General features: G+C 42.7%; 1 protein-coding gene across 2 annotated transcripts in view; it reads right to left on the reverse strand.

The window, feature by feature from the left end:
• LOC145964533 (uncharacterized) overlaps nucleotides 1-12597 on the reverse strand; it is a 66650-nt gene that overhangs the window by 11456 nt on the left and 42597 nt on the right. Inside the window, exons 4-7 of one of the 2 annotated variants that reach the window (XM_083087419.1) lie at nucleotides 2541-4646; nucleotides 1365-1642; nucleotides 489-836; nucleotides 73-396 (exon numbers count right to left, since the gene is read on the reverse strand). In XM_083087419.1, the coding sequence (XP_082943545.1) occupies nucleotides 73-396; nucleotides 489-836; nucleotides 1365-1642; nucleotides 2541-4646 (3056 nt within the window). The remainder of the gene's footprint in view (nucleotides 1-72; nucleotides 397-488; nucleotides 837-1364; nucleotides 1643-2540; nucleotides 4647-12597) is intronic. The other variant, XM_083087417.1, reaches the window with a different exon arrangement.

A 12597-nucleotide genomic window follows, 5' to 3' on the forward strand; every position in this document is an offset into this window, starting at 1 on the left:
AAATGAGAGAAATTTTAACGGTGTGTATAATATATTATATCTCGTTAAAGTTTAATAATAATTTTATATTACCTGCAGTAACGTCGTAAAATAAGTAAAGGTTGTAAGATATGTTTTAGTAGCAAAGATCTGTATAGGTTCCTGCGTAGGATTAATCGGGGCGGTTTTCATGGTGGTTTTTCGCACCGGCACTTTTTCTAATACCACATCAGTCGATGTGGCTACGTTCGTACGAACTACCGTGCTACCCTTTTCCAAGAATGTATTGAAATACGTATACGTAATGTAATATGTCTTTGTTATATCTGTCACGCTACCGTCAGTGTTGTCCAAGGCAGTCAAGGTAGTTGTGACACTAGTTGGTCGTGGCGGAGGTGCTGATTCTGTTACAATCAGCTGAACAGAAAAAGAAGATCGAAAAAGAAATTACATAATATCATAATGAGTGTCAATATTAAACAATAGAATTTGTGGAAAAGCGAACTAACCTGGGTAATCGTGTCGCTGACCGTTTCTATTTTCGTTCGACCTTCTTCCATAAATGTCTTTTCCAACACTCTGGTACTGAGATATGTATTTGTTTCCGGTCGCGGAGCCTCTGATGGCTCGAGAATCATGTCTAGGTAATGCTGCGGTGCGGTAACCGTGTTTGTAATAACTTTTGTGCTACTTTCCAAAGCGTCATTCACGTCGGGATGATCCGTGTTCAAGGTCAGGTACGTGTAAGTCGTTTTAAATACTTCGGTACGTAGAGTCGGGGATGCTTCCAGAGTCACAGCTGCTGTTTCGGAGCCAGATTTTCTATGTCGTTCCTCCGTCGCCGTGTTCGCTACAACCTAGAAAAAAGAAATAACATTATTACCAGTAACAAGTTTTACACAGGATATTTTAAAAACTTGAATATCTGTAAGCATTTCTGTTTCTATTTATGATACAATAAAATAAGAAAGAGATTATCTCACTTAAAGAGACTTTTTTTGTTAAAAGTATCTTTTACACAATTATTTTTTCTTTAAAGATCACTTATATATTTTTTTTAATATGTAATATCAACACAATGAATTGTGAATTTTATCGATACTGTGTTTTAGTGCCATTAAAAAAATGGCTTGATCAATTCATAATATATGGGTCTTTTTTCTGCATAATATTTTTACACATCAATTTCTTTTTCATACATTTTCCTACATTTCAGTAGGAACGAAAGCATTTCAGATAGTCGAGTTAAATAAAACATTCTGTCAGAGGTTTAAATGATTACCGTTAATAACTTATAACGGCTTATACAAGTGGAATAAAACTTGAACGTTTAGTACATTTTATTTTTTGGAAAAGTAAGTAGGGGTAAAAATGTGCGTAAACACCTGCTGCTCTGTAGTGACGGTAGTCGTTCCATCCTTGGTGATCGTGCTGAGATACGTGAAAGTTGTTGTGCAAGTCTTCGTGACAAACTCGTTCGGCTTATCCTGCGGCAGGAGCATGACCACCGCGTCTGACAAGGTGAGGGTAGGTTGAGGATTCGAGTTCTCCCATCGCAAAGCCGGAGTAGGTCCCGCAACGATGACTTCCACGCCGTTCGACATTACGCGGGTTGCTAGGTTGAACCTGCGTCCTTCCTCCTCGTCCTTCGCCTCATATTCTCCTGTCGTTTCGATTCCATAAACAATGATATATCACAGTGTATTGTATATGTGAGGAGGAAATTATCTCGCAATAATGATATTATTTTCCGGGAAATAAAATAAAATTTCTTTTAATAAAAAATATAAGCTTACCGTGTTGTATAAATCGTTCGCGCGATCAGATGTCTGTATTATTATTAAAGGGAATCGTATATTCGGAGTAATCGAAAGTATGAAAAATGTTTACATAGAATATAATCGATAAGATTATATAGTTTACACAGAATATGATTAATATTCATATATATCGTACAAGAAAAAAACGCAAATTTAGATATGTACAGCGTCATCTTGTCATATACAATATGTACATTTCATATACAAGGTTGTAATATACAGGAAAAATTTAGATTACCAAAAGCCAATTACAACACAGTATTTAACAGAGCATTTGCACAGTCCGACAGTCCGTTTCGTCTAACCGAATTCACGTAATCAAGAATCAGGAAGTCTATAGCGAAAAAAAAGTTTATTAGTCTAAGGATTATATTACATACTGCGGCGATCACCGTGTGCACTCAACGTTAAAATGGCTATTTTCATTTATTTACAGCTCCTTCCCTTTTACTTTGAAATTTTATGAATTTCGACCAACAGGGACAGTTTTATTGACATATATTTTAATGATATATTTTATAATATTTTAGAAAATATAATAATATTTTATTTTAATTATTATAATATTTATTTTATATAATATTTATATAATTTTATATTATTATAATATGTTATTATAATATTTATATATAATTTTTATTTTAATTATTATAATATTTTAGAAAATTCTCTTGTAACGTTATCGAGGGCACGGTGTGATTGTCGCAAAAGAGGTCTGAGATGGGTAAAAGGGCTACTCACCGGCGATGGGTACTGGATTATACACAGACGATACGAAGTTGGCTGACGACTCCACGGTAGGAGTGACAGTCACCGTGACGGGCACCGTCAGCGTAAGTGTCGTCACTCTCGGTCGTACGGTCGTCGACGACGTCACTTTAGTCTCCAGTCCGTTCTGTTGTGTCACGACGTACGTGTACGTCCTTAGTCGCGTCGACGTCACTACCGTCTCCGTATAATAAACACTCGTGCTTGGCTCTAACGTGAGATCCGGCGTAGATTTGGTTTCCAAGCCGATTGTGGCTGGTTTCGACGGCAGGATCTCGGGGAAATCGAGGCGGGACAGCGACAGGTAGAGATCGTCCGTTAGTCCGGCCTCGATCTCCTCCGGCGTGGGCGAAGCGATCTTGGTCGTGACTTTTGTCACGGGAATTGTGTCAAGTACGGGGGTTTTGCGAATCGACGATTTCGTTTCGCTATCGTAACTCGCGCTGAGGGGTATCACGCTGGGTACGTACGAATCGGAGGAATAATTCGTCGGTAATTTCGTAGTCGCGAGTGGTATAACGCTTTCGAAGCTCGACGCGAATGTGGCTTTGGACGAAAAGACGGTCTCGACTAGAGAACTCTGGGTTGAATTGGAATCAGTTTTAACGTCCGGTTGTATGGGTCGTACTCTTAGTAGCTCTTCCGGGATTTCGCTGACCGTTTCCGGCATTATATCGCGCCCGGTATCTTCGGAAGATTCTTGATTCTCTTCTTTTGCATCGAGCATTATCATCTCAGTGACGGATAAATCATGTACTTCTGTCGTGTTAGGTATGTTTGTAGTATCTTCGTCATCGGAAAGGGTCGTAGATTCGGTGGTTTCAGGCAGGTTTAATACAGTGACGTCATCTATGAAAGTAGTTTGCTCTTCAGGATTGGCAGTAGTCGTGTACTCTTTTGTTGCAGAGTTATCGTCATCATCTTTTTCTATAGGAACAAATTCAGTAGTTGGTACATCTTCATTTAATACGATAGTAGATGTGTTTGCGGTAATATTGCCATTTTCTAAAGAGGTATCGATAAACTCTGTTGTATCAATCGATGCGTTATCGGATTCTTGAATCATCTTCACTGATTGTTCCTGGGGCGATTTTTCTGACGTGATTTGATTGATTGGTATTGTAATATTATCTTGCTTTGTCTCAATATCGCTCTCATTAGACATGACATTATTTTCATCCTTTACAGAAATTACTTCGGTTGTGGAATGCTCATCTTTTAAAATATTATCAACATTTTCAGTTGTAGTAGTCACGTCGAAATAATCGTCATCGTATTCTTCATCTTGCTCGTCATCAGACGGAGGGAAAAAGAAATTGTCAGTAATAATGATTGGCACGTCTGACGTGCTTTCTTTAGATTCGGTTAAACTAGCTTCCAACGACGCAAGATTCGTTTCCTCGTCCGGCTTATTATCAATAAGATTTGGCGTTTCTTCAAGACTGGGCGTAATGACAATATGATCTTCCTCTTCGATGGTCGTGTGTTCGTTCTCATCTTCTTCGTCTGAATATTCATCGTCATATTCGGAGGAAGGGGCGGTAAAGAATCCAGTAGTGATAATGGCAACAGTAGGCGTCGGTAGAATCGGTCGCACCGCGACTAGCTTCTTTCTGGTAACTCTAACTTTGTCCTTGACTGACTTCGATAATATCGGCGTGGATTGAAGCTTTCTACGTCTGGTTATAGTCACTTTGTGCTTTCCGGTAGACTGATAGTCGACGGAGTTTAGAGTATCGGTCGGATAGATCGATTTGTCCGATTCGAGAGTCCTGACGCGCGTCACCACGATTCTTCGTGGCGCATGTTCGGTAGGTATTACAAGCATGAAATCTTTTGTATAAGATGATAAGGGTCTACGTCTGACGATTGTAAGCTTGTGTTGCCTAGCACTTCTGCTACGCACCACGGGTACTCGAATTCTGACACGTTTTTTCGGCACATCCTGAAGAGATTCGTCATTGTCGTCGATTCTCCCAAGATTTACGTCATCCTCGTTCGCGGACCATACGTTGACGGTGCCTTCTCTCTTGCGTTCCTCTATGTTTCCGTATTGCACCGACTCATCGTAGAGATCACCTGCAAAGGCGATGTGTTTCCACTCTGTCTGTTTGAATACATATTATCCATTTTGCTTAGATTGATATCAAAGTTTTACGATCAAGCTTCGTTTCCAATGATATTTTTTCGTGATGCATCAATCAATTGTAATTAAATTATGCTGACGTTTCGTGTTTTATTTTTGTATGCACGTTTGATTAGATTTCACCTCGTATACTGTGCGTTTTAGTAACATTATCCGCAACGGGCAGATGACGTGTTTGTTTGTTATAATGTTGTCGATGGGAGAGAGTATCATGTCCGACTTTGTCGTGTGGGCGCGCGTGCGGCGGCAGATCGAGGCTGTGTTAGTAGGAGAAAAATGGGGACGATGCTCGAAGGGAAAATTTTTAGAAGGAAGTAAAAGAGATTCGAGAGAGGGGAGATTTGGGAGAGAGCGAGCTGCAAAACGGACACACGAGGTAACCATCCTCGCGGATAGTTCCCTTTTCGAAGCTGCCAATTACATGATTCTTTCCTTGTTGCTTCAAGAAAAAAGATCTTGGCAGTTTCGGTTATTATCTATATTACATTACTTAGCAACCTCGATTTTCATCAAAGTTGCTCGTTTTTTGTCCACTGCGACGTGCCCGAAGAAAGCTAAACTAACGCTCTCCGAATGGATAGAGATTTTAGGGAAGGCCGTTAGCTTCGGGCAATTCTAAGTGGATTTCGATAAAATTATGGATAATTATGATATAAGGGTGAAAGGGAAGGAGGTGAGGAGCGGAAGGAGACTTTTTTGGCGGAGGGGACAAGATTAGGTATAGATGGATGTGGAAATATGCCGTCCGACGTCACCCACTACGCTCTCGAGACTTTGTGTCGGTGCATGTACGTCGATGGGATCTTCGCTTCCCGCTAAAATGGCGACGGCCGGTCCGGCGTGCAATGACGGCGATACCGAGGGTCGAACCTCGACAGCTTCCTGCAAGGTATCTCTTCGTCTCCTGGATGCGGTAACGGAATCACCGACTTTTACAGTGCTTAGAACAGTACTGAACTCTCCGGGTCTGCGGCCGGAAACGTAGAGTGTCACTACGCTGGATTCGACTTTATTGGAAGCCGCAGAGGCCTTCTTTTTGTCATTCGATTTGCCACGTCCGCCTCTAGATGATTTCTGATAATTTTCCAATTTTTCTTCGTTCTCCTCCTCGGAATATTCGTAATTGTCGTGTCTGTAGTCGGAATCGGCCGGCTGATGTCTTCTCTCGACTTCACCTGGTAGAGTGTTGCTCTGCGTAAACGGAGGAGGCGCGAACAGAGGATCCAGCAACGGATTGGAATTTTGCTGAGATTGCGGTTGTTGAAGCAGCAGCAAGAGAGAATTTATGTTGGCCGCTGGTATCGCAGCTGTTGGAGTTACTACAACGGTATCCGTTATGAATTCTGTTGCGGTGACAATGTCGGTCGAAGAATCGACTAAAGTCGTCAGGATCTCTTTTCCGCGGAAGGTTAGGGGAATGACAGTGCTTTGATGTTTTGTTATTGTAGTGACGTAGGAAGTAGTGCGTGTATTATATTGTGTGGTGGGTGTAGCTTGAGGTTGTAATAGGGGATTCGGACCTAATTGACCCAATAGCAATTGCGAGAGAAGAATATTGGCGAGGGGAGCGTTACCGGACAAGGACGGCTGTACCGTGGAAACTATATTCTCCACGGAATATACTGTCGTGGGTACGATAACCGATTGAGACACGCGACGACCACCGAGGCTCGAAAGAGTATGCGAAATACGTGTAGTGGGTGTCTCGTGAAGCAAAAATCGTGTAACCTCGGTCTGGCCTTGAACGTTGGTGCCCGTAACTTCACTAACGATTACCACGAGCGACTTGCCATCTCCAGCTGTCACCGTGCTATATTGTGAGGGTCTGAGAACTTCGGTGCTAGGTTGCTGGGTTATGATATTACGATGTTCTGTAACGCCATTATTTACTACAGGAATCGTTACTTCCGTTGGTACATAATGTGTTACGGTTATCATGCCGTCAAAATTTGGATATACGGTCGGCGCTTCCCGGATGTCCTCGTAAGATCCTCTGCCTCTTGTAGGGCCTCTTCTGTTGTTTCCGTTTCTTACGTTCGTTGATCTTGAGGATCCACGAGAGGGTGGTATTCTTCGAGAATTAGAAGATGATGTTGAAGGTTTGGAAGATCCGTTTCGTAATCTCGGTGGTCTTACTCTTCCGTTCTGAGTTGTCTTATTGTTTGATCTGCTGCTTGTTCTTGAAGTTGGTCTCTTATAATCCGATCTGTTCGAAGCAATATCTTTTTCTCTTAATGTAAATTGTCTTCCATTGTTCGAGGTCGATGACGGTTTTATTCTGACAGATCCGTTTCTATTTCCACTAATAGATTGATTTGATCTGGTTTTAGGTTTATTCTGCTGATTTACAAACTCGGTTGTTTCCGCTGATTGATCCGGATTATTAAATGTCTTCTGTTGTGATTGTGATGACGTCAAACTTCGCGCTCGATTATTATATCGAGCGCTAGGTTTTGATGCTATCTTTACAATGTCATCTTTACTCGCTAAGGCATCTAATAAATCAGATTTTTCTTCATCCTTTGTGGATGATGATTGAATGGGCCTATGGAAACGATATGCTTTCAATTGACTAGCCTGACGACGAACTCTTCTCGTTCTAGCTCCAAAAGGTCTGATTTGTACGACGGAACCAACAGCTTTTCCAGAACGACGATTCACATTTGTATTCGATCTTCTGTCTTCGTGTTCTGATCCTTCATAATCGTTATCTGATATTTCTTCAACGGGTTGTTCGTCTTCAATTCCTTCGTCCTCGTTTTCGTGTTCTTCATTGGGCTCTTCAGTGGCTGACTCTTGCTTTCTACCAAGAAATCCACGTGGAGGGAATAGACCTGTATTACTTGGTCGACTTCTTGTAGATACTGGAGGAGTAGCTCGGGTATTTGTTCGTCCATTCGTCACTCTGGGAATAGTTGGCGCGCTCGGTCTATTTAAATTTCCCGATCGTCTCGGTGTTGTAGTCGGCGGTGGTCGTGTAGTGATTCCTGATCTATTATTTAAATTAATAGGCCTGCGGAATCGTAAGAGCGGATTTGTAGATCTTCTGGATGATTCTGTCGTAGTTTGCAAAGGAGTAGTAACAGTTTCGCCTTCCAAATATTCCGTGAATAACGTCTCATCCGTCAAGATCGTAGTTGTAGTGAATTCATTAGCATCGTTCTCTTGATCGTCGTGCTTAGCCGTAGGTTGTCCTCTCAATAACGTCGATGATGGTCGGATACCGGGTCGATATCTCGAGGAGGCGCTGGGAAACGCAGAACTTGAAACGCGAATTGCGGGTTTAGAAGAAGATCCTCTTATTGACGTTGGTCCGCGTCTGTTGCTTTGAAACACGGACGACGGAGTTATTCTGGTTTGTCCTCTGGCGCGAGTACTGCTCGCTGGGAATGCCGAGCTCGAAGTAGCGATGGTTCCCCGTCTACCGGAAAATCGTCTAGAACCTGATGGAGACAACGTTGAGGAATATGGTCCGATGGGCGAAGTGACTCGACTTCGCGACGAAACGAATCGGTTACTTTTGCCGGCTAAAGTCGCGGTTATCGTGGGCGTTATATCTGTTCTGGTTATAGTTGTTGCAGCTTGTGCGCCTTTACGTTTCGGATTAAACGTTGGTCTGTTTCTGGAGGCAAATGGTCTAATCACTGGCGTGAATGTTCTCTTCCTAGTCGAGAACGTTAACCGTGATTTCTTTTTAGAACTTAGTCCATCTTCGTCTTCTTCATCATCCTCATCATCTTCTTCATTCTGGCCAGAGTCTTCGTCGTGATCGGGAGATTCTGTTGTAGAATCTTCTGAAAGGGAAGATTGGATAACGGCGGGAGAAGGTGAGACTTCTGGAATTCCCGTCGATTGGCTCGGAGGTAGAGTAGAAGTCGGTGAAATATTTGTCGTAGGACTTGACGCAAAGAAGCTGGAAGTGCTTTCGATAATTTGAGCATATCTACCCTCGATACTAGTGCCAATAACTTTCGATTGATAGAACGTAGTGGTTCCATCATTCTCGATTTGACCCTGAATCAGACGTACCAAGCCGGTTCGGTGACCTTGAGTTGGCGGAATACTCGCCTTTTTTTCTTCGTCTATCTTGGTGCTCGATGTACTTTCGATTACTTTGGCATAAGTTCCTTCGAAAAGCGTGCCTATCTGTTTAGTTGTAAAGTAAACGGTAGTAACTTCGTCGGCATCTACTACGCTTCCTTTATTCAAAGATAAAACGCCCGTAGGAAGAACTGGCGTAGCTATCGACGAGGAAGATAAGGACGGCGTTTCTATTCTCGTCGAACTCTTTACCACTCGTGCGTAATATCCATCTACATAAGTACCGTATACATCCGTCGTGTAATGAGTCGTAGTATCTTCATGTACTTCACTCGAACGTATAGTCGAGATCAAACCCGTTTTCAGATTATCAGATACTTTAGAAGGTGTCACGGAAGGTGTTGTTTTCTCATCAGTGTTTAATGTTTGAATCGATGGATATATAGGACCATTAATCGCGCGACCTGTCGCTTGTTGCGTCGTAATATCTGGCGTTGATACACTGGTTACCGTCTCCAGCCTGCTAGTTAAAATTGTCTGGTTTCCGACGTAGGACGTAGTGAAATAAGTGAATGTAGTATAAAAGGTTGTAGGATCGGGCGAAATCGATGAAGTATTCACGGCGTTCTTATCGTCAGGAGTAGTTGTAATTTCTTTAGACAGTACGTTCGTGTTTTCGGTAATTGGTTTTTCAGGAGCAGCGTTGCCTAAAGGTGTAACTTCATTATCCGCCGTAACTTTGGATTCTTGTTCGTTAACAAGAGAATCCTCCTCCGGAAGTGGATTCACGGTTGGCGTGTATGTCATTACTACATCAAGTTCCACCGTGGGCGTAGGCGAAACTCCTGGTGTAGCAACGTTGCTGATTGTTTCTTCGCGACTAGTAGTTATGGTATCGCCATCCTTGTAGAATGTTGTCCAGTAAGTAAAGGTTGTAAAGTACGTTACTGGCAATGTGCTGGTCGGAACTGGCAACGCGAGGGATGGCCTTAAAGTCTCCGTGACGACATTCGTAACTGTTTCTAGACGGCTGGCAACATTCGTCTGGTCGCCTTTGTACATTGTCGTAAAATACGTGAAGGTCGTATAACTAGTCTGTAGAAGCAATGTCGGTGCCGGTTCTACCTCGTGGTTATTGGACTCTGACAGCTCTTGATCTTCGGGAACAGCATTTCTCTTATCCATCACATCCAGAACGGTACCGCCACCGGAGCTGGAAGATGATACAACATCCGTAACCATAGAGCCCAGAATTTCCACATCAGTCGGAGGATTAGGTGTTACTTGAGCGACTATTTGGAAATTACTAGATAGACGCTCAGTGGTGGATCGATCTTCCATGGTAGTAGGTGATTCTGTCGTTAATTCGGTATTATTTTCGGTCAGAGTTGTGGTCTCATCGGCGTGCGTTGCTTCATCAATATTGGATTGCTGAACTTTTTTTGCCAATAAAAGTGCTTCTTCTTGAGACTTTTGATGTTGAAGAGCCTCTAGATATGCTAAGATCTCCGGAGGAACTGCAGGCTTATTCTCGACAGATTCAGATTTTGGCGTTGCCGGTTGAATCGTTTGTTGTGGAACCGATTGAACGTTTGTGGGCGTAATAGTTTCTGTGACGACATTAGTGAAGACTTCAGTTCGTGTCTCGATTTCTGTTTCATCATCCACAAAGATAGTGGTAAAATACGTGTAAGTCGTATAGTATGTTTTCACTTGTTCTCTTGCTGCTTGACTCGCTATAGCCGGAGTAGGGCTTGGTTCTAAATCAGTGATCCATCCATCTGACGTTTCAAAATCATCAACGGTTGTGATAGATTCCGTTGGAATGTTTTCTTGTATAGTAGTATCCTGCTGTTGGAAAGTAGTTAAACTTTCTTCTGTCGTTTCGTCAGACACTTGATAAGTCGGCTCTGTCTCTCTATTAAATTCCTCAGGAGTTTGAGCATTTGTTACAGAAGGGAAAATGTTCTGCGATATTGTTGTCGGTGATATCAACACGGACTCATTCTTGTCAAAGAAACCGACAATTGCGGAAGCGCCGTTTGGTCCAATAGTCTGCGTAATAATGTTAGTATCAACGACTTGTCGACTAGATACGCTTGATGTATTTTCTTGGTAAAACGTCGTTAGATACGTATATGTCGTATACAAAGTTTTAAAAATGAGTTCTATTTCCTCGTCTTGTTTAGTAGTCTGCTCTTCTTCGATTTCGCCAGGTAAATTCGGTGTTTTTGTGTCTGGTAAAGAAGTGGATTGAATCGAACTATCGGTTGAGGTAGGTCGAACTAATTCCGTCAAAAGGGTTACCTCGGAAGAAACTACTTCTCGAGAGCGTATCGAAGTGGTAGTCTGATCGTTGTCTGGAATAAAGAAAGTCGTAAAATATGTGAATGTCTTGTAGACAGTAGACGGTAGTAATTTTGTAGCTAATGTCACTTTCTCTTCTACATTATCCAACTTAAACCCATGCGGCTTGTGTTTGTCGGATTGATGATCATTCTGAGGAGAGCCGCCTTTAATACTACGACCCTGAGGCTCTCCTGATATGATATCATTAGGAAGTTCATAATCAAAAATTGGTCGTATCGATTCGGTCGTCCCTAGCACTTTTCTCGCACTTTCTAAAATATCTTTCAATGTCGTTAAGACATTATCTGTTGTACCTCTCAGTGGAGTGGTTAGTTCGTTCATTTCAAACGGTGTTTCTTCGTTGGTCGTCGGTGTAGTTGAAGGTAGTGCATTGACAGTGGTATCTTGTTCGTCAGACTCTGTTCCGGTTGTACCGTAGTCCATTGTAGTATCATCAGCTCCATATGTTACAGTAGCTTCATCCGGGAAGAAATATACATTTGAAGATGTGTGAATAATTTGCGCATAATTTGTGCCAATGTACGTGCCATAAATATGACTCTTGTAATGAGTCGTAGTTCCATGTAACGAAGTAGTAGAGTCGATAACTTTTAAAAGACCCGTTGGCTTCAGTGATCCTGTTTCGACATCGGGTACCAGTAATAACGGTTCCGTAGACATGGTCGATGATTCGGTTTCAATCTCCTCGGTGACACTTGGTTGGATGTTACCGCGATTGATTGCGCTCAATAACTGATCATCCGAAGTATGCTTTCGATTTTCTTCGTAAGGTCGATCGGTTTTTGCATGCTCCATCACAGTCGTAGGACGAATTTTCAGCACTGCCACGCCATCATCCGGACGAAGCGTGGCGTCACCTTTGATCGTAGTAGCAGGACGTCCCATGGGCGCTGGCGACGTGCTTGGCGAGAAGACGATGACGGTGTCGCCGACCGTGGTCGTGAAGTCTGCGAAACCATGATAAGTCACCGTGGCAAAAGCTCTCGTGTCCACCTTTCTTTGCGGCGGAGTTTTCGGAGCTTGCGGCTTAAAGATTTTCGGCACTCGCGGCCTGAAACTCTTAGACTCATCGTCGAACGAATCGAAGCTGCTCGTCACGTACTCTTGTTTAACGGTATAAGTGGGCAAATCGTCGGCCGGTCGTACTTTTGCCGGTTTGAATCTCTGTGTATCCCCATTTAGATCTCTTTTGTTGAATATATCGTTCTCTTTGGACAACTCGTCTAATTTCATGGTACTAGCGGCTTCTCTCTGCCTCTCAAAATCGCTCGATTCCTCGCCATTTAGCACTTTTATTCCCTCGATTGCTTTAATTGGTGCATTATCGAGAGCAACCTTAAATCGCCAATCGCTTTCAGGCGCTCTCGAGGGATAAACGACGTAGGGACTTGCTGGATCTGGCGTCGGCTCTTTATCATAGAATACTCTGCTGGACGTAGACAGAATTCTTGCGTAGAGACGACCGTTGTCTAA

Source organism: Camponotus vicinus, unplaced genomic scaffold (assembly GCF_025532165.1).
Source record: "Camponotus vicinus isolate PSW18456_S1 unplaced genomic scaffold, iyCamVici1.0 SCAF_13, whole genome shotgun sequence".
Taxonomy (NCBI): domain Eukaryota; kingdom Metazoa; phylum Arthropoda; class Insecta; order Hymenoptera; family Formicidae; genus Camponotus; species Camponotus vicinus.